This window comes from Gavia stellata, chromosome 10 (assembly GCF_030936135.1).
Source record: "Gavia stellata isolate bGavSte3 chromosome 10, bGavSte3.hap2, whole genome shotgun sequence".
Lineage (NCBI taxonomy): Eukaryota > Metazoa > Chordata > Aves > Gaviiformes > Gaviidae > Gavia > Gavia stellata.
This window is the reverse complement of record NC_082603.1, coordinates 29598179-29618105: the sequence shown is the minus strand read 5'-3', so window position 1 is coordinate 29618105 and position 19927 is coordinate 29598179. Positions and strand designations below refer to the sequence as shown.

Sequence of the window (19927 nt, the reverse complement as noted above, 5' to 3'; positions counted from 1 at the left end):
ATATTCTAATTCCAGAAGAGTCACTAAAACTTAAAGCTTGTTTTTATGGGAAAGTAGTACATTTAAAACAGTATAATATATAAAAGAGTAGTTAAACTTCCCTATCCATATTATTGTAACTTCTCAAATAAGTACTGTTTTGCTGAAATGAGTGTCTGCTTTTTCTTGGTTTATTTTAAATCATTTCTAAATAACGCAAATCAGGAAAAATACTTTTAATAAACAGTCTAGGATTGACTATAGTTAACACTACCTCATTTAGCCTTACTTTAACCAAGTGAAACTGTTCATGGTAGACAAACTTATAATTAGAGAGGTAGTTCAAGGAGGATGAGAAGTACTTCAGTAACTGTAGCTGAATAAATTGTGTCTTCAATTGCATACAGAAGAAGCGTCTGCCTTCTCTTGGAAAGAACACTGAATCACTTGGAGAACTCTGGCTAGGGTTGCTGCGATTCTACACTGAAGAATTTGACTTCAAGGAATATGTGATCAGCATCCGGCAGAAGAAGCTGTTAACTACATTTGAGAAACAGTGGACATCCAAATGTATCGCCATTGAAGGTACTTATCTGCTGAATTTTTGTTCTGTTAATGAGGGAGTGATGAACCCTGTTGCTTGAGGATCTGTTCTCCTTGTTGCATAGGATCTTTATGTGAGGAAACTACCATCAGTGTTTAAAAAAAGCAAGTCCTACAGCTTACAAAATGAGATTAGACTCCTGACTTTTAGTATACGTCAGTAAATTGCTCTTACTTTGTTATGGTTAGTCACATATTTTTAAAACACTCAGCATTGCTTTGCTATCATCTATTCTGTGAGTGCATTTAAAATTGAATTCTCTGTGTTAAAATAAAAAATGTTTGTTGCAGCATATTTTTTCCATCTCTGATTTGTTTTTCTCCCTTCTTTACACAGATCCTTTTGACTTGAATCATAATCTCGGTGCTGGAGTCTCTAGGAAAAGTAAGCTGTTAATGTCTACTAATGATTAGTGTTCACTGATTTCTAAAGTGGTGTGCCTTTTCTGTTGTTTTCCAATAACTTTGTCTTTCTTCAATAGTGACCAATTTCATAATGAAGGCATTTATCAATGGGAGAAAATTATTTGGTACCCCATTCTACCCAACTGTTGGAAGAGAAGCTGTAAGTTTTCATAGTTTTTAGTATGTTTTTTACTTTTCTTCGTCTGCTGAATTGATGCATCCAAAGCACATCTCTTGTGTGTATTTATCAATTTGGTACGCACAGTGTATGTAATTATACATCATATGCATAGAACGTACCGCTTAGTATTGGGCTCCTGCAATATAAAATTCACAGGAGTAGTTGGATGGGTGGTGGGTATTTTTGGCAGGTTTGCAGAAAGTAAGCTTAATTTAGATTTTGGCTTTGTTTTTTATAAAACTTTTCATTGTGTGACATTAAGTATTGCAGAAAACTGCAAAATGGGCTATGAAACCCAGAAACAGCTTTAGGAACTTTATTGGCTATTCATGTAGCTGAAGAAAACAGACTCACGCGATGTTACATTCTACTTATTTTTCCAGTTGGTGGGGAAAGTAAGGATTGCTGCTTAAGGAAGGAAAAGGACGATGATCAACTTTTTTTTTATCAGTTGACCTTCAAAATTTGCATAGTGAGTCAGGGTCAGGAATGTGTTCATGCAACTCCATGTTAGAGTAAGTACTCCTCCGTGCTACAGGGTCCAGTCATCGATGCGTAATAGAGAACTATTTTTTTATATGAGCAAACAAATCAGCTGGAATTAATATTTTAAAAAACACCTTTCTAAGTAGATATTAGAGACAGTTTAGAGGACTGTTCTCCCAGTGGCTTTCAGTAGGGTTTGTGTTTCTAAGGGATTTTGAAAATCTTCTGAAAGCTTTTATTTCCCCTCATCCTTCCCTAGCTTCTCTTTTCCATTTGCTTACTTTATCTGTGTTTTTTCTGAGTTTGTATTAAATGGTCTTTGATGCAGCAACTGTGTTCTGTTTTGTGCTGTGCCTAATAAAACAGGACCTCTTTTTATTGGGGCTTTTGAGTACTACTGTGATACAAATGATAAAGAATTACAAATTGTTTGCATACATGTTCAACACAAGGCTATAGTGCTTCTGGAAAACATATATTGTATGTTTATATATGTGGTCATTTGTGTTGTTCTGCTTCATCTCAGATTTTCACAGAATATTTTACATAAGGATAAAAGGCAAGACAGGAAGCAGCCTTAGCATGCAAATGAGCTGTCTCTTATGTGAAGGAAATAATGCCGATAGTGTTACATAGCATTTTATTTCTCCAAAGTGCCCAACAAAGAAGGATTTCTCAGTCTCCTTCCTAAGCCAATGCCCTGTATTGCAGTGTAGTGGTACAGAGAGGAAACCATAGCAAAAAGGTTCAGTAAATTACCTGTCTACAGTAGGACTTTGTTCCTGAGGTGAGGTTAGGACATTTCTATTTGTACCTCTACTTTAGTCTTTCAGGTAAGATAGTACTTTCACATTTATGCTGCTCAGAGGCTGTAAATTGTGGCCTTTGCGCTTACACACATCAGAACTGCAGCTGTCTTTAGCAAATTCCAGGGGAGGGGAGTGATACAGGTCAGTGTGCAGGTGCTCCATCTGTTTCCCACCTGAGCTTTGTTATGTCTAGGGGAATATAATCATGTCATTTGGGAAGGGACATAGGCTGCTTCGGAAAGCATACAAGCAGTGACTCAGATACCAAAATAGATCATATGCAAAAAATTGCCCTCTGAAGAGCCTTTGGGGAAGTGGAAGGTAGGCAGCAGGCTGGATCCTAGATAAGCTGTTCTGCAAATTCAGCTTCTGGCCCTAAGACTAAATACCCCTTTATAGCCCAAACTGCTCCACATCTCTGAAAAAGCTGCCATTATCTAGGGGAAGAAAGGCATTAGGTATCATCTAAGAAGTATTAAAATTTAGGGGACAATAGGAGATGAAAGCTGTCCATTTTGCTTTTATTTCTCAGTCTTGTAAGTGAATGGTTTATATATTGTATCTGTCTGATATGTTTTGATAGGAATACTTCTTTGACTCAAAAGTGCTCACAGATGGGGAATTGGCACCCAATGACAGATGTTGTCGTGTCTGTGGAAAAATTGGTCACTACATGAAAGACTGTCCAAAGAGGAGGAGGTAAGTAATATACAAAGCTAATGTAAAATCTTTGAGATTAAATGAGGAGAGATTTAGATATTTGAAATTTTAATGGAAATTAAGAATATGCTGAATTGTAGAGAAAGTCAGAGCTTCATATCTGATCTTCAACTTCCCATCCTATTGTTGCTTTTCATAAGACTGTTGCTGGTCATCTCTTTAAATCTTAAAGTGTTTATGCAAGCATACAGAGAGTAAAATCAACAGTCTATAATATGTTAATAATTTTGCTTCATGATCTATCTGTAGTTACAGTTTACCTTAAAATTTAGATTACTAAATTATCTTTTTATAGTGTAAATGTTCAGATGGAGACCATATTACCTGGCTGCGCAATTTGTAATGTATTAAAATGGATTTCCTATAGTGATCGTGTTCAGAAGACAGTGTTGAATTTGAATTGTTCTATAGATCTGACAGTGTGCCTCTGCAAGGCAGGTAAAAATTCATTTATTAAAATCTAGGAGTACTTAAAATGTACATAGTTAAGGTGCATTTCTGTAACATCATACTAGTGCCAGTCACTTGATGATCTTGCACTTGTACATTAATTGCACTTAGGAGTTTTGGATCCAGTATTCCTGCAAAAGGAGTCCCTAGTACATGCAGGTCAATGTCTCCAAAGAGGGTTTAGCAGGAGTTGACAGAGAATGTGCGCTCCTCGCATTTTTACGTCTTTGGATTTTTAATGACCCATTCAGTGTAGGTTGTCTGACTCCTAAAACCTGTTGAAGCCCTTAGAATGCAGATGAAAGTCTGGGTTTTTTCACTTACTCCTTATGTTCAGTTGTGTGCTCCATAATTCTTCAAAAGATTCTTGGTCTCTTCCTGCTACAAAGTCCTTATTTACAGCCTTCTGTTCAGTCAGCAGAGTTCAAGATACATGAAACTGGACTGGAACCCTAAGGTCACAGGTTGATTATTTCTTTCAGCCGCTCGTTTAACATACTCATCACAAGCACTAGCACATTGAATCGCATCACCTCTTTCCCTACATCTGCCTCAGGAAAAAAAGTTGTGATCTGCTCGTCACACAAACTGCTACTACAGCACAGCCACGCAGAATCTCTCGGAAATTGTATATACAGCTCACAAAGTAGTATTAGTATTTAACAATCCTGCAGATATCATGTGGAAGAAGACCTTTATTTCTTGTCTTGGTTCCTGATCACTAGTTCTTCTCCTGTTTGTTGTATTAGTACTGAGTGAAAGAGCCTCAGTGCTTTCTTTTACATCCTGTCTAGGCTCGGGATGCTAATATACTCTTGCAGAGAAATATGCCATCTCCAGTCAGGGGGAGGTTATATCTACAAGACACAGCTAACTTGTTTTGTGTATACTCGGACTCAGTGGGGTTGAATTGCATAGAACTACTCCCAAACTAACTGGCAGGCTAAGCCTACTCAACTGCAGGTATAGTTCTGTGCTAATACAGTCAGATAGTTTCTGTACAGTTCTGGGGAGTTTTTAAGTTTGTTAAGTTTATACAAACAGGTTGTTAACCAGCCCAGGTTCTGAAAGTGTTTTCTGGGATTCCTAAGATACTTGTATTCTGGTACAGCTGTTGGTTATGTAACCATTTCCTTTGAACATACCAATACAGCAGCTCTACAGAGATATTTTTTTTTTGTGGTTTTGTGATATTGCCAATAAAAATTATTATTCAGGTTGAAGAAAAAGGAGAATGAGAAAGATGATGAAAAAGAAGTGAAAGAAGATGATAGAGAAACAAGAGAGAAAAGGTGTTTCATCTGTGGGGATGTGGGTCATGTTAGAAGAGATTGTCCTGAATTCAAACAAACCCGTCAGAGAAATAATAGTGTGCCAGGTAAGTTAGTTTATGTGCTCTTAATATAATTTGAAAGTTCTGAGATCCCTTCTCTCTAGGTTTCTATACAGACCTGGTAATTACCTTAACAAATTTCTGCAACTAATTATTTCAGTCATTGCAAATACAGCTTTTAGTCTAAGTATTGCTTTTCTTCAAGGGGTGTAATGTCTCCTGAAGTACAGTCTTTGCATGGGTGGTAAAAATGTACTCAGCAGTAAGTATAGCATACTTCAGGGTATTGCATTATTTGTCTTCCACTCACAATGGGTGCATTTAGGAGTAGCAATAATAGTAATAATTGAACGTATTTCCTCTTCCAAATGTTTCTCAAATGTTAGCTAACCCTCTGTCATCTGTGAGACGTAAGTAAATGTATTTTCACCAAAAATCAGTGGTTTTAAAGTAACACTTCCAAAAGCATACAGATGAGTTAGGAAGCTAGATCCAGCTTTCAAGTTACTGTTAGTAATTAGAGACAAGTGTAATTGCAAACCCATTCAAATTAGGCCCTTAGGTGCCTGCAGCACTTGAAAAAGTAGAGAAAGCAATGATAAATAAACTTCAGAGAGAACCTTGCTGCTTTTCTGTATTCTGAATTCTATATCCCTTGCTCTCTCTTTTTTTTTTCTTTCTTTCTTTGCCCAAAAGTTTCTGCTGTTGCTATTGCTGTTTAAAATCCCACTGCTTACAGCAATAGCGTTGAAACCTGTATAAAGTAGCGCTCCCGCCTGATAGCAAAGTGAGCTTTGTTCATGCTAAAATTTGTATTACTCAGAATTACATTTTGGGTTTAGCTGCTATATTTATTAATGTCAGCTGTTGCCAGTAGAGGGAAAGCTTTCTACTTAAGGGAGAAGAGAGGTTAAAGTGATGTACCTACTCTGTGTCACATGGGAGTTAAGGTATCACTGACTCCCAGTTCTATGTTCATTATTCTGTCACCCATAACTTTGTGGTTTTTATTAACATTTTTGTTCCTTGATTAGGCACCCAGTTGGTCCGAAGCATGGTAAATTCACAGCTAGTGGCTGTGAGTCAGCAGCAAGTGGAACGACCCTTGCGCACTAGGCAGTCATCAGAATGTGTAAGTTCCAATTAGCTATAGTATTGAAGTAAGCAAGCTGTAGCAAACCAGCAATCCTGGGCCATGCTAGGAACCGGTTTGCACAGTTTTTTCTCAGCAGATCCTGGACTTTACGATGACAACATTGAACACTACCAGTTAATGAAACTTTGATTTATAATATAGTGTCTCTTGGAGAGCATTTGTGGTCTTTCAATATAGAAACTACATAGTCAAATTTCATATGAGATAGCTTGCAATTGTGAAAGGCCAGCTTCAGTATCTTTGAGATTTAAGCTAATATGCCTTTTGAAGTCTTGTGTTTAGTTATTCTGGCAATATTCTGGAGTTACTAAGGGAAGTAAAGCGTGCCTCATTGTTAACATTCTGGAGACTAAGGTTTGTGGCTATCATGATTCTCTGTGGTTTAAGAGAACTGTCTTAAGGAACTGTCATGAACAGACAGGGAACACAGATGAATCATACTTCAATTCAGATGTGATACACGGGGCAAAAGTCTGCCAGAGCACACTAGAAGCACAAAGAGAACAGGGGGGTAACTTTTGGTGGTTTTCTCTTATAATTTGTTCAAGTCTCTATAGAACTAGATAAAATATGTTTAACCTGCTTCTAAGTGGAGATGGATAGCAGAGGGTATTTGAGCCAATACAGCCATTGGCATTTAATGATTTTGGAGTACAGAATACAGCAGAAATTCATTAATTTTAAGCTATTAGTCTGAGAAACGTGCCTGCTAATGAAGCTAGCACGTAAGTAAACATAGTAATCAGGGCTGCTGATCACTAATGTGCTTTGTTCAGTTTACTACATTAGGTATAGAGAATTTCCTAACTGATCAGCAAGCATTTATTGGAGTTTTTGCTCCAGTAACAGAGACTTTATGACATGACATCATTTTTACTATAATGATATGCTGTTAAGGAGGGACTGATACAGCCCTAGTCTAAGTGAAGGGCTGAACTGCCACCGTGCTATCATGTGACACAGGAGTATCTTTTTAGGAGCCTTGAATTTCTGCTTGGGAAATTGAAGCTGGACATGTGGGTGCACACGCAGTCAGGGACATCATGTACACTGGACCTACTGCACGTGCACATTCTTGTGTCATCTGGATGTCATGGACTGTGTGTGTGTTGCATGGTTGTCATTTGGATAGGATTTCTTGGTGAATATGTGCTGTCCAGGGATTGTTTGAGGAGAATGGGAAGGGGGAATGTTAGTGGAGCAAGAGGGAGAGAAAAGGGAAAGCTGGAGTGTGGAAGCAGACCAAAGAAGCTGGAGCTTAACATTTCTCTCCTGCTGCTGGCATGTCGAGTGCATGCTTGTGGTGGTTTAATGTTTGCAGGAAGGCTGTAGTCAGTGCATGTGTTCTATTTTTATAACATTTAAACTGTTAAACTAGTTGTTGTCTTTCAAATCCCAGGTTTTACCTTCTCTTCCTGGTTTGATAGAAAGGCATAGGAGGCACTCATACAGAAACAGTTGGAATAGCAGCAGGGAGCAGTCCCAGCTTCTGGGCTTCAGCTTTTGCCCAGGCAAAGACACACAGGATGCTGCTATAAGGAACGCTCTGAAAGGCTGTCATGGGGAAGTCCTGCAGGCCTCTGGTTATTGAAGAAAAGTGACTGCCAATTTGAACAGGCGAGCAGTCATGGATAGTGACAAGCTGCAGAGATCTTTGACTTCAGATGTTTGACAGCAGCTGAGTTACTTGGAACTTAGCTGTCTGCTATAGTCTATGGAGGGAGACAAGCAACTCCAGGGGGAGATTGAGATCTGAGATTCAGGTAATCATCTCTGGTTTAGGTAGCTGTTTGTCATTTGAATTCCTCTTTGGAGGCACCTATCTTATGCCATCACCATCTTGTCTCAGTGCTTAAAACCAGATTAGGTTAATCCAGACATTGGTAATAAATTTTGGCAGTTAAACTGGGGAACTCTTTACCAGCCACCGCAGTTCTTGGAGTACTTCTCTGCTTAGTTGCAATACCAAACAAATGAAATAGGCTCATGCCTGTTTCTGTTGCTGGTGAAAGGGAAAGCTTTGTAAGAGCACTGCAAAGGCTGTAATAATTGCTATTTCTGTGCCTTTAGCCATGGCCTAACATCAGGATGGGGAGGTTGAAACTGGGTTTTTGGAGTTTCAATTTCTTGTTTAACAGATTAAATAAAAATTAAAGAAATATTAGGAGCTTACTTTGGAATTACTTAAAGAAGTGTCTGTAGTAATAAGAACCACTCTATTTAGAAGTAAGGTAATTAGTTAATGAGATTCTGGGCTGTTAAATAAGTAGGGTGAGGAAGATACTCATTTAAAAATCAGAAACAGATGTGTGAGGAGTCTAATGAAGAGCTTGGGGCTAATGTTTGCTCAGAATGATGTTTCTGATGGTGGGATGTGCCACATTAACAGACCAAATTATCTGATGGTGAAAATCAGTGTCAGTCGAACTGCACTTATTTAAACCAGCAGGAACTTGGGCGCAGTATCTGGGGTGTTGCTGGGGAGTGCTTTGCCTTTTTTATGAATAGTCTAATACAGTGGATGCTTATTAAAGAAAAACACCATTAAATAGCTAGTGAACTAATCAGAAATACATACTTTTTTTTTCCCCTCCAGTCTGATTCGCATCAGTCATCTTACTCTCCACAACCTCAACAATTTACACAGAATTCCTCTCAGCCAGCCTCCATTAACCAGACTCAGCCACAACCAATATCCCAGTCTAAGCACGTTCCGCAACCACAGCAGGGTGCGCAGCCACCCCATCAGGTCCAGCTGCCTTTGTTTAACTTTCCCCAATCTCCCCCAGGTCAGTATTCCACCTTGCATAACCTGGGACTACTTCAGATGCACCATCACCACCAAATTCAGCTTCCCAACACTTCTTGGCCTATTCATGGGCCCGTTATTCACTCTGCACCGGGTAACCCTCCTCATTCTACAAATGTTCCATTTTCTATGAGATCTGGCAGCAGCAGCACCACAAATAACCAGAGCAGTGTAAGCTTGAATGATCCCAGTATCATCTTTGCACAGCCTGCTGCCAGGCCCATGGGAATCCCCAGCACTTCTCATGAGGGACACTGGCACAATCCTGTGACTCCAAACTCACTGGTGAACAATGGCACTGTGGGGAATTCAGGTAACTCTTCTCTGTTGTATCAAACCTCTCGCACTTTGTGTACAAGTGTTAAGTGTTACAGAAACAGCTAACTCTTTCAACTTGTTTTATATTAAAAATATGCTTAAGAAACTAAGTCATTACCTTCACTGTCTTAACATTTTCATAGGAAAAAAATTAGGCAAGTTGAATCATTGTAACTTTTAGGCATTGGTCCTATCTGCCATTAACGGCTGTGCAACACATGAGAAATCACGCATTCAACTGAGAAATGTTCTAATAATTGTTTGAGTCTAAAGCACATTTCTGTGAATATGGTTACAAATATGGTTTCCATTTATGTTGATACGGAGTTTATTAGATGAATGCTGAGACTGCAACTACGAACTTACTATGGTTGTGCAAGTTGAATATTGCCTCCTTGCATTTAGTGCAATATAATGTGATCTTATGTATTCTTTTTTCCTATAGTTTATCCTGCCACATTCAACTTCCGTAATCTCAATGTCGTTTCCTGAAAATAATTCATATAGATTTTCTCTCTGTGACAAGTGGGCAACAGCCTTTTGCCTCATACCAAAGCCAAGTACATTTGTATGTTTGAGGCTGAGAAAAACAGTATGTAGTAATTAAAGCCCATACAGTTTTCTGTGCAACATAAACTGTGGCAGCCCCTAATTTTTAACTGTGATCTTCAGATCATGATAATGGTCTTTTGATTTATTCTGAGTGTGCAACTCCTCCTATGTTTAAAAAAATATATCCATCATACAATATACTGATGCAGTTGTTCATCACGAGATGAAAATTTTGAATCTCCTGCACAGTCTTTCTCTGCACGAATAAGGTTATTGACAGCAACAGTAGGTTTTCAGCTGAGTCAACAGTGTTGGATGAGGTATAATTCACTAATGACTTTCAGGTATTTGTTGAGATGCTGGAGGTGCATGTTTTTCTATTCAGAGCTTTGTGGGCAATATATTTTAGAGGATACAGAAACTGCTACCAATGTGTTTTCTGTGCCTTCAGTGTGCTTTGTCCCTACCTCTCCATTTCTAATTCTGTGCCCAGGCTTGTCTGTCCTTTCCTCCATGTCCACCCCAGCTCTGACTTTTTCTCAAGCAGCTCCTTCCAATCCAAGTTTTCTTGCCCAGGTGGCAGCTACCTTCTTTCAGACAAGCTTCCTAAATCCTAGTTTCTGCTCCATTCTCCCTTATTGAGTCCTGTTTCTCATCATGTAGTCAGCCAGTCCCTATTTTCAGTCTTTTTTCTTTTGCTTTATCTCAATTTGTTTGCTTCCACTCTCACTGTGCCTGCACAGAAGGTTTCCCAGTTTTCTTGTGCTGTCAGTCACAGTATTTTTTTCCCTTCCCTCAACTTCCATCTATTTCCAATCTCATCACACTCCTTTTCCTATTTCCCAGTCCTAGTATTTTTCCTCTTTGTATTTTAATCAGTTTTGTTTCCTTTTTGGCTTAGATGCCATTAAGGTGGGGACACTGGGTAGGCGCACAGTAGAGATGAGCTGTCTGCTCTCTGTTTGAAGTCTGCTTTCTTACTTGCTCGGGACAGTTTGAGAACAGTAAGTTCATGGAAACTTTGTCTTGGCTCACATAACCTTGACTTGGAAGGAGCGCCTTTACGTTCTTTTCAGTAGACAATTGACCAGAAGTAGGATCATTAGAAGTTTCAGACAGACAACTTTTTTTCATGCATACTTCAGAGCCATGCTTCATGTTTTATTGTATAAAAGTTACTGTTCTTTTTAAACACGTGGCTTGCTTTTATTTAATGAAAGTCTGTCTGCAAGTGGGGTTTTTTTATGATGAGCCTGATATACTGAGAAGGATAGTTACTTGAATTTATTTATTTTTAAATGTACATTGATGAAGTTTTTAAACTAGCAGGCATTGCTGTGTCTTATAAAATTGGGAGCTATGAACAAAAAGAGCATTTGTCATCAACTGTTATGTGTCCTGCCTCCTTGGATGCTTGATTTGTCATCATTAATGCTGCAGTAATACTGGATTTGTAAATGGAATAGCTTACAATTTGTGTACTTACTTCAAAAGTTTTTATTTTTCTCTCTAAAAATCAATTTTAAGTTGGTCTGATGATCTGGATATCAAGTTTCTTAAGCATACAATTGTTAGTGGAATTCCAGTGTACATCTGAGAATTACTTCTTACAGTAGGATAATAGCTTTCATGTCACAGCTGTGTCAGTGATAGTGAATATCTGTGTGGGATCAGATAGTAATATTGTTCAGATCTTGTATTTTTCATCATGAGAATAACATAGGAATAGTGAAATTGTAGGTCTTGATTTTAATACTGATTCATCCTCTGTCTTCCTCCCCAGTAAATTCTATTGTAGTGAATAATGAAGTAATTTAGGTGGTAATTTTTATTGATACATATTTAAAAAAAAAGAGTAGCACATCAGACTAATCGCATTAAGTCCCCTGCAAACTGTTATTTAAGATGTAAATTGTATTTGTGACTTACTGTTTAATTATTTCAACTTGCAATGTGCTTTTCCCTTTCAATTGAAAAATAGATCAGGGTTTCCAAGGACAGTTTGGTAAAATGAACCCTCCTTCTGTCCCTTGGGACCATGGGACCCCTACCCATTTTCCTCTCCTCCGAGGAGCGTGGCCTTACAATATGCCTCAGAACTACATGCAGCAGGGAAATGCCAGCTATCCACCGAACAAACCTTTCTACCCTCAAGGTACTAGAACTAGTATATGAATCAACAGCTCATGCAACATGTCTCTTTACTGTCTCAAAGGCTTTAAAAGCCAAGGAATCATGTTTCACTCGCTAGGCTCCCTGGAACCATAATGAATCCAAGAGTCAAATCAACACTTCGGCTTCCTGTGTGGATGGATTAAAATCTTTGTGGGAGGGAAGGGGTTAAATCAAATTCTGAAATCTGAGCTAATTTGTAGTCTGTTGGACTTCTAGCCTCTTTCTCCTTCACTGCTGCTGTCTCGCAGTAGAGCCACCTCTGCTTCAATAGAGGTGAAGATGATTTGCCCATGAGCGTGTTAAGAACGTGAAGAAATTTTTGTCCTAATCCATTTTATTTGGCTTTTGTACCTTGCCTTGTGGAATGACTTACATAGATAAAAACTTGCAAGACCATAGAATAATTGAGGTTAGAAGGGGCTTCCGGAGGTTAACTAGTCCAACCCGTCTGCAGTCAAAGCAGCACAAACTTCAAAGTTAGATCAGGTTCAGTTATTCAGTGTACTTGGAAGGACTGACTTTATCTCAACTCTTTCTGATGCTAGTGAATTGTAAAGGTGTTCAGCATCTGGCAGGATTGGAAAAGGCTGTAGGAAAAAGACCTTTGGCTCCACTAAGAGAGAAACTATGCCCAAATTTTACTTAGAGGCTTTGCAATTACCATGTTGCTGGGTCACCTAGTATAAAAAGAGAGATACTGGCACCACATCCTTTTTTCAAAATCTAATCTATTGGTTGTAGCAGGGTTTCCAAGTGAGATCCATATTCAAAAATCCTGAAATTATTTTTGTTAAATAACTAAAGTAATGCAACTAAATGATGTATTGATGATTCTGAGGGAATTCTGGAGATAGGATTACGGTAATACTGCATTGTCCCGTTAAACGGGTTAGTTGTACAGATAGCATTTGTGTCAGCCTAGTAAATGGCTTTATTTCTAAGTAAGATTAATACATTGAATATAGCCAAGCACTGTTAAATATATTTAATTTGCTAAAGTAATTGTAATCCATTTTCTTTTAGCTGGTCCACTGATGCAGAGTAACCAGCGGTTCTCGCTTCTGTCTCAAGGACACCCACACTTGAATCTGAATTACATTCAACAGAAAAAGTGAAATTTAATGGGATGGTGGGTGGGTGGGGGGAGGGGAGGAAAAAAATTCAGGTTCTGATTTAAAATCTTAATGCAACATGTTTAGATACAAGATTATTTAAGACTGTTTTTAAACTGTACCATTTGTACATAGATATGAACTATAGTTTTTACTAGTATCACAAAACTGAGTGATACAAATGTCATCTATTTTATTACCCTATTTTTAAGGGGAATTGTGTTTTTGTTTTATCTTGATAAACTGTAAAGAGAGAGAATTTTTAAAATTAAGTTCTTTATTTTCTATTAGCTGTATTCATACTTTGGTTGCTTCAGACTTTATATATATTGTTCTAAAAAAAAAATAAAATTAGAAGGGGATTTCATGTGTTTAAAAATTTGTCACTTCTATTCTTTACAGAACTATGTAGTGCCAAAAAACTTTTTAAAAGAAAAATAAAACTGCAAAAAAAGGACATAAGACTTTTTCCTCTTCCCTATTTCTATGCATGCTTGCATTTAACTGTAATTCGGAAACCAGAATAATAAAAACGTTTTTAATTTAGGTATGTTAAAGAAAAGATGAAAGATGAGCGGCTTTAACAAGTCATACAATCAGTGTACCTACTTTTCCCCTTGCTGGTGTCATTGCATGTGCTGTTCACAGCCAGTGTGTCTTTCTTGTAAAATACTTGAGGGAAGAGTACGCCTGCTTTTCCAGTCATAAACTTTGCAAAATAGTATGAAAATACTGTGGAAGAATCAGGCTCTACTGCTATGAAGCGATTTTAAAAAGAGGACTGTCCATAAATTCACTTGGCATACTACTTTGTGTGTTGTCAGCACTCCTTGGGCAATGTGAAAATACGTAAGCCATAAATGCAGTGTTCAGGTGGTAAACCTGTCAGTCCCTGCTCCTGAAGCAAGACTATGAATAAAGGCATGGTACACAAAGGGTTTAACGCAGCTGAATTCCTGTGTTACGTAATTAAATGTATTAATATGAGAACTGTAACTTGAGTAAGAGCTTAACTATTCTTAATTTGGAAAACAGGGACTTGCTGAATGCTGACTTCATTCAGAGAAGGTAGAGCTGAGCGTAATTGTGTCATCTTCTGTCCCCAGTCACAGGTAGGCCACAAACTATGCTCAAAGTAGTGGTTTACTGTCTTTGAAGACACTGAGTAACTTCTTGACTGAAAAGAATTAAGTGGTGCTTTGTACTACCTGAAGCTTCTAAATTTAATCATTAGACTTAAGGATGATTCTTACAAAGGAACCAGTAACAGCTGTGTGTTGGACAGCTGTTTTAAGTAAGTTAGCTGTTGCTTTTAGTAAACACACTGGGTTATGAGTCTTACTTCCTTTCCTGTACTGGAGATTTGACATAGTTGAGGCTGGTAGCCCTTCAGTGTTTGTAAGTCGAACATGCTCTCACTTTGGCAACTGAACGCAGTGGCTCTTTGTTAAAACAAACAACGCCCTGATTTGAGAATGAAGCCAGCTTCAACTAGGGGATGTTTAAACAAAGTATTATGAAAGAAACAGCAAGAAGCCTTTAAAGACAAAACCCGCCCTTTTTTTTATTGCTCTTCACTAGTTTTTACAGGCCTTGAGAAAACAATTTAAAAATAATCCTCAAATTCTGTCACGAGGATGATTAAGTACATAAAAAGTATCCTCAGCTTTCTTTTAATTAAAAAAACCAACTGAACAAGACACATACAAGAGGAAAACAATTAAAGAAATGGACTGCTAAAGCAGCCAGTACATATCCAGCTGTCCCGTAAAGCAAGTAGGACAGTATTAGACTGCAGTTCAAGGTCCTTAAACTGTGTGCTGGATTTAGTTTGTTATTCATTCCCTCGCCGACTCTTCTTGTGACTTTTCTTAGATCTGAAACAGAAAAAAAAAAAAAAGGCAAGCCATATGACACAGTACTAGTAATTCTTTTGAAAGACCAAGGTGATTCATAGCAGTAAGTGGTGTTTTCTATGGTCAAATATGTATAGTGTGACTTGACTACAACACTGAGGGAGGTACTGTATGAAATATTTCATCTCCAACATTGTAAGAGCACCTTCAATCCCTAAGATTAAATGACAAGTTAAAGCTCCTACAGCAGTACAGACATCCTTAAGAAATAGGCCAAGCCTTTACCTTTCCGGGGATTTGGAATGACTTCTGTGTCTGTGACTACGGTGATGCCCTAGGAGATAAAAAAGTAACAGTTATTTCCATAGACCCTGGAATTCCTTTTTGTTTTGCTAATGTAATCTGCTTTTAGTGACCAAGTGTCCTAGACAATGCCAGAATAACCCTAGCCTTAATTAGACACTCAAATTAACCTCCTGGCAAATATTTGAAAAATGTACTCAAGGCAATTCTGCAGGTATTAAAGGAGTTCTCCAGCTGTGCTTTCATATAACTAGCAGTTTTATGAGCCAGATTAAGCACCTATGCTACCTTCTTGATGCCGTGACACAGATTTTTCTTGCAGTGCATGTGCTGCTGATAAAGACTTGCCAGAGTTAATCTGTAAATGACAAAAATACCTGGAGATTTAGATCTTGATCTGTGGCGCCGCTCTCTGGATCTGCTCCGGTGTCGTCTTGGGCTTTTGCTGCGATGCCTCTCCCGGCGTGGCGATGGACTGAGAGAAAGGAAGCTTTTAAGACAGCCATACTGAAAATGCACACATTCTAAGGTTAAATAATAGAATAAGAGACTACCTTCTTCTTTTTGGAGAGCGGCTTCGCCTGTAGTTGGGGAAGAAAAGAAAAAGTCACTAAAAATCATTAACAGAACCCGCCGTTTCATTTACTGTATTCTCCAGCAAGAGCACCAGGGCTTCCCTTGCACTCCCCCATGTCCCCAGTTAAAGCATGCATTTGGGCTGCTGCACAAGAGGCAGTACACGCTTCTGGACTGGCCCATACAGTGAGCAAATGAGATGAGTGATAAGTTTTTCCTGGCTTATTACCAGTAAGAACAATTAACAGGATTTTCTCTGCAGCCTCTACCTTACATGAAAACAAAGCACTTGGTCCTCCTTAGTACCTTCACTGCATTGTCAAATTTAGCTAAAGTTGGCCAGCAAGTTCAAGAGTTACTGAAGGACTAGAGAAACAGGCAGACAAGGTTGACTGTGGCTGTGCACTGCAACTCCTTACTTCAGAAAGCGGCTAAAGGAAGTGGGAGGTGTAACAGACTGGCTGAACTGTCATCTTCACTTCTTTGCTTTGCTCCAGCCATCTGCAGTACAGTAGGTAAAAATACTACTCAAGGAAAGCCATGTCACCTTCTTGGAGACCTGCTGCGGCTCCGCCTGTATCGCACAGCTGGAGATCTGCGAGGTTTATCAAGGTCTCTGTAGCCTCTTCTGCGGTGGTCAGGAGAGGGTGCTCGCTCCAGCTGGAAACAATGGCAGGGAGGGGAGAAGGTTCTGTAAGTCTTGTTTCATCAGGATTTTTATCTATCAGTAAAGATTTCTGAACAATTAATGTAAATGACAAATAATGTAATCAGGCTTCCCCATCCTCAAGTATTTCATATTCAGAAGTGAGTGGTACTGCCCAAGCTTGCCAACTGAAAATTAAAACGGCCACCTTTCATACTGCTGATTCTTAAAAAGTACAGCAGAATTGCCTATGATGGTCACCATAACTTTCATCATCACCTTTAGTTCTCTCCATTATATATGTATGTAAAATAATTTATCTGAAATATGTTTAACACAGAACAGATCCAGATTTGTGAATTTCAGGAGACAGAAAAGCTTGACAAACACAGAGCACTTGAGAACTGCTTCAGGGTCTAACAAGTTCTCACAAGTAGCTTATATGAAAATATGTTAAGGGGGGAGATAAGAGTTGCAAGCAGCCTCCTGGTGCCTCCCCTCAAATATTTCTCATAGGCCATAAAGTGTTCTGCGGTGGTTCAGCACCAGTTTTAACTATCCCTTTCCAAAACAGTCCACCAACCTTTTCATCTTCCTCTTCCTCCTCCTCACTAGATTCTACATCATCCATGTCTTCTTCCAAAGCACTAACACGAGGCTCGAGTTGCTCAGCTTCTTCCAGAACATACCGTTTCTAGGAGAAATTACAACTTTATCTTACACAACCCAAGTAAGAACAAACATCTAAGGAGGCACCTCGCGTGCCAGAAGGGCCTGTATCACAGCTGTATGCAACAAGTCAGTAGCTCATACAACTATTCAATCTGATGCAGTTAAGAATTCCATAGCCATCTACTTTTTCAAACCTGTAATCGAGGCAGAATGATATCGCATACACGTTCCTCATGGAGTAGTTCATCAATAAATTCATCCACATGCATCAGTTCAAATTCTGGAACGGAAAAAGTAGCATTTAAAAGACAAGATTACTGCCTAGAGTAAAAATGAAACACTTCAGACAATTTATGTCAAGTGGGCTGTACAAACAACAGTTCTAAGATCATTCTCAGAAGATGAGGAAAATCATTAGGCCTATCTTGTAAAAAGGAAATTACTGCACAACTAGGATTAGCAGATTCACAGTGCTTAAACCAGCACTCAAACAGTGTTTCTTCGGTATTTATGGAACTGCGTTTCAGTGCCCAACAGAAAACACAAGCAAATTAAGCAAGGCAGTTCTTGTTTGTACAAGTCAGCAAGACCAGCAACAGATTATCCAAAGGATGAGTAAAAGTAAGGTTTCAAAAAGATGGTTATGCTACAATTTTTTAAGCTTATATTATTAAATAGAGTATTTACTTTTATCTAGCATGATACATTCTTTTAACAAAAGGTCATCTATGAGCTACTAAGAAACCACAACTAATTAAGAGTGCTTACCCCCATTTCTGTTCTGACTTTTTATTTTTCGATAGTCATTATACAGTGGTTCAAGATACTTGTAGCAGTCAATGGCAGTGCCTGTCAATCTCATGTACAACGCACCAAGCATTCGGACATACCTGAAAAATAAACCATTTCATGTGTCTGAGCTGTTTGCATAGTTAGCAGTTTAGATAAAAGAGGAGTTTCTCCCATAAGCTTCTGAGGAAAAACAGTACATTAAAATAAATAGAATACATGACTTTAGATTTTCTCCCTCGAGTACTCAAGTACGTACATACCAAATCTACAGATATACTCAAGCACACATATATAATCTCTGTATTGGTGCATTATCACTCACAAAGGCAAAAGAAACACTGAAGAAAAAGTAGATTAATATGGCTCCCTTAATGCACCTCGTTCTAAATACTTCAGGCGGAGGTCTATTAGCACAGAGAGCACACACCACAAAGGCAAGGCATACCCACAGCCCAAGTGACAAGGAGAGCAGTCCTGAAAGCAAGAGGAAGGACATGCTTTTTAGCAAGAAGAGTCTATCGAGCCCACTAAAAGCTAAAGCCTGCACTGAGGTTTCCCTGGCTGTGTTGGACAGTTTCACTCAGTACTACAACCAAAAGAGGAAAAAATCAAGCTACCAACTTACTTGAAGTCCTCGTTTTTGATGAACTCCACGATGATGTCCTTTTCGGGCTGGATCTGCAACATCTTCAGCGTCAAGCACAAGAAGGGCGTAGGCTTAATGTTCCCGCCATAGACGCCCCCCACGTACTTCAGCTCCATGGCCTTGTCCACCACCAACTCGGCTAGGAGAGGGACGGGCCGTCAGCGCAGGCTCCCCGCCGAGCCCCCTCCCGCCCCAGCCCGCCCCGCCATACCCGTCAGGCCGAAGCACTCCTCCTTCCAGTACTTGGACTCATAGATGCGGGTGCGAATGATCTTCTCCACCAGGTACTGCGGGTTGGTGCCGTGGATGCTGTGCGCATCCTTCACCGTCCGGTTCGCCATGGCCGCCGCAAAACAGCTCCCCTCAGCTCCGCGGCGGGCCGCCCCGCTCCCCTTCCGTGAGTGACTACAGTAGTTTCCGCTTCCGGGGCGCCGCTGCCGCCCGCCATCTTATCTTCGGGCTATGACATCCCTTCCGGCCGCGGCTTCGGGGCGCCAGGCACAAACATGGCGCAGTTCCTGCGCGACCTCTTTCTGCCTGCCACCGCCCTCTGCGCGCGCGCGGCCGAGGGGGCGGGGCTCCGAGCGGGCTTTGGCGCGAAATTCTATCCTAGTGCTGGCAGTATCTCGCCTTGCCGTCGCTGCCGCTGCCGCGCACGGGGCTCGCTGAGGCGCCGCGGTGAGTGGGCCTCGGCCTTGCGGTCCGTGAGAGGGGCGGGCAGGTTAGCGGCTCTGGGAGGGTGGTGGAACGCCTCTGTGTCTCACTGCGGGTCCGAGCCGGCGGCGCTAATAGCCCCTTCCGACGCCATAGCCCCGCAGGCCGCCTGGGAGCCGGGCAGCAGCCCGGGGTGGGGAGCGGGCTCCCTGAGGCAGAGCCCTGCCCCGGCTCTTCGCTGCCGCGTCTAAACCGATGGGCTGGGGTGGGCGAGGAGGGGGAACGGCACTGGGGGGGGTGTGGTGTTGTTTCCAGAGGGAAAAAATCCTTATTTAGGGGAAAAAAACCCCAAACCAACAACGAAATATAAAAATTGAGCGTAAGCGAAACGTTGGTGACGGCCTCATCCGCCTGGTCGCTGTGAGGTCTGGACGAAAACCAGCAAGGCACAGTCTTGAAACGGCCGGCTGTATGCCCCGGCCCTCGCGGCGGGTGGTCGGCGAGCCCCGGAGCCGGCGGGGCGGGGGGGGCTTGGCAGTAAGCAGAGAATAGCTGATAACCTCCTCTGTGAATAAGCCAAGTACCCAGTAACAAGGGAATCGCGTGTTCGTCAAGCGCTGGAAGTGAAAAAAAGGAATTGAAGAACGATCCACTATAAACACCTTCCCTTTCACCTCCTGCCTCAGGGGAGAGG

At 40.4% G+C, this 19927-nt stretch overlaps 2 protein-coding genes across 4 annotated transcripts in view; one reads left to right on the top strand and one right to left on the bottom strand.

Moving 5' to 3' along the window:
- TUT4 (terminal uridylyl transferase 4) overlaps positions 1–13093 on the top strand; it is a 48633-nt gene extending 35540 nt beyond the window's left edge. Inside the window, exons 22-30 of one of the 3 annotated variants that reach the window (XM_059821577.1) lie at positions 387–564; positions 920–967; positions 1065–1147; positions 3047–3162; positions 4851–5011; positions 6001–6098; positions 8719–9244; positions 11783–11956; positions 13000–13093. In XM_059821577.1, the coding sequence (XP_059677560.1) occupies positions 387–564; positions 920–967; positions 1065–1147; positions 3047–3162; positions 4851–5011; positions 6001–6098; positions 8719–9244; positions 11783–11956; positions 13000–13091 (1476 nt within the window). In that variant the 3' untranslated portion in view covers positions 13092–13093. Of the gene's footprint in view, positions 1–386; positions 565–919; positions 968–1064; positions 1148–3046; positions 3163–4850; positions 5012–6000; positions 6099–8718; positions 9245–11782; positions 11957–12999 lie in introns of those variants that run through there. The other 2 variants (XM_059821578.1, XM_059821579.1) reach the window with 2 other exon arrangements.
- A 1641-nt stretch (positions 13094–14734) lies between these two features.
- On the bottom strand, positions 14735–18940 carry PRPF38A (pre-mRNA processing factor 38A). The gene is made up of 10 exons (XM_059822070.1): positions 18791–18940; positions 18559–18718; positions 17910–18031; positions 17336–17421; positions 17053–17163; positions 16371–16483; positions 15802–15828; positions 15625–15722; positions 15230–15278; positions 14735–14965 (listed from the first exon to the last, which is right to left on the bottom strand). Exons 1-10 carry the CDS (start codon positions 18918–18920, stop codon positions 14923–14925), a joined length of 939 nt encoding a protein of 312 aa, XP_059678053.1. The 5' UTR covers positions 18921–18940; the 3' UTR covers positions 14735–14922.
- Positions 18941–19927: the final 987 nt, after the last annotated feature.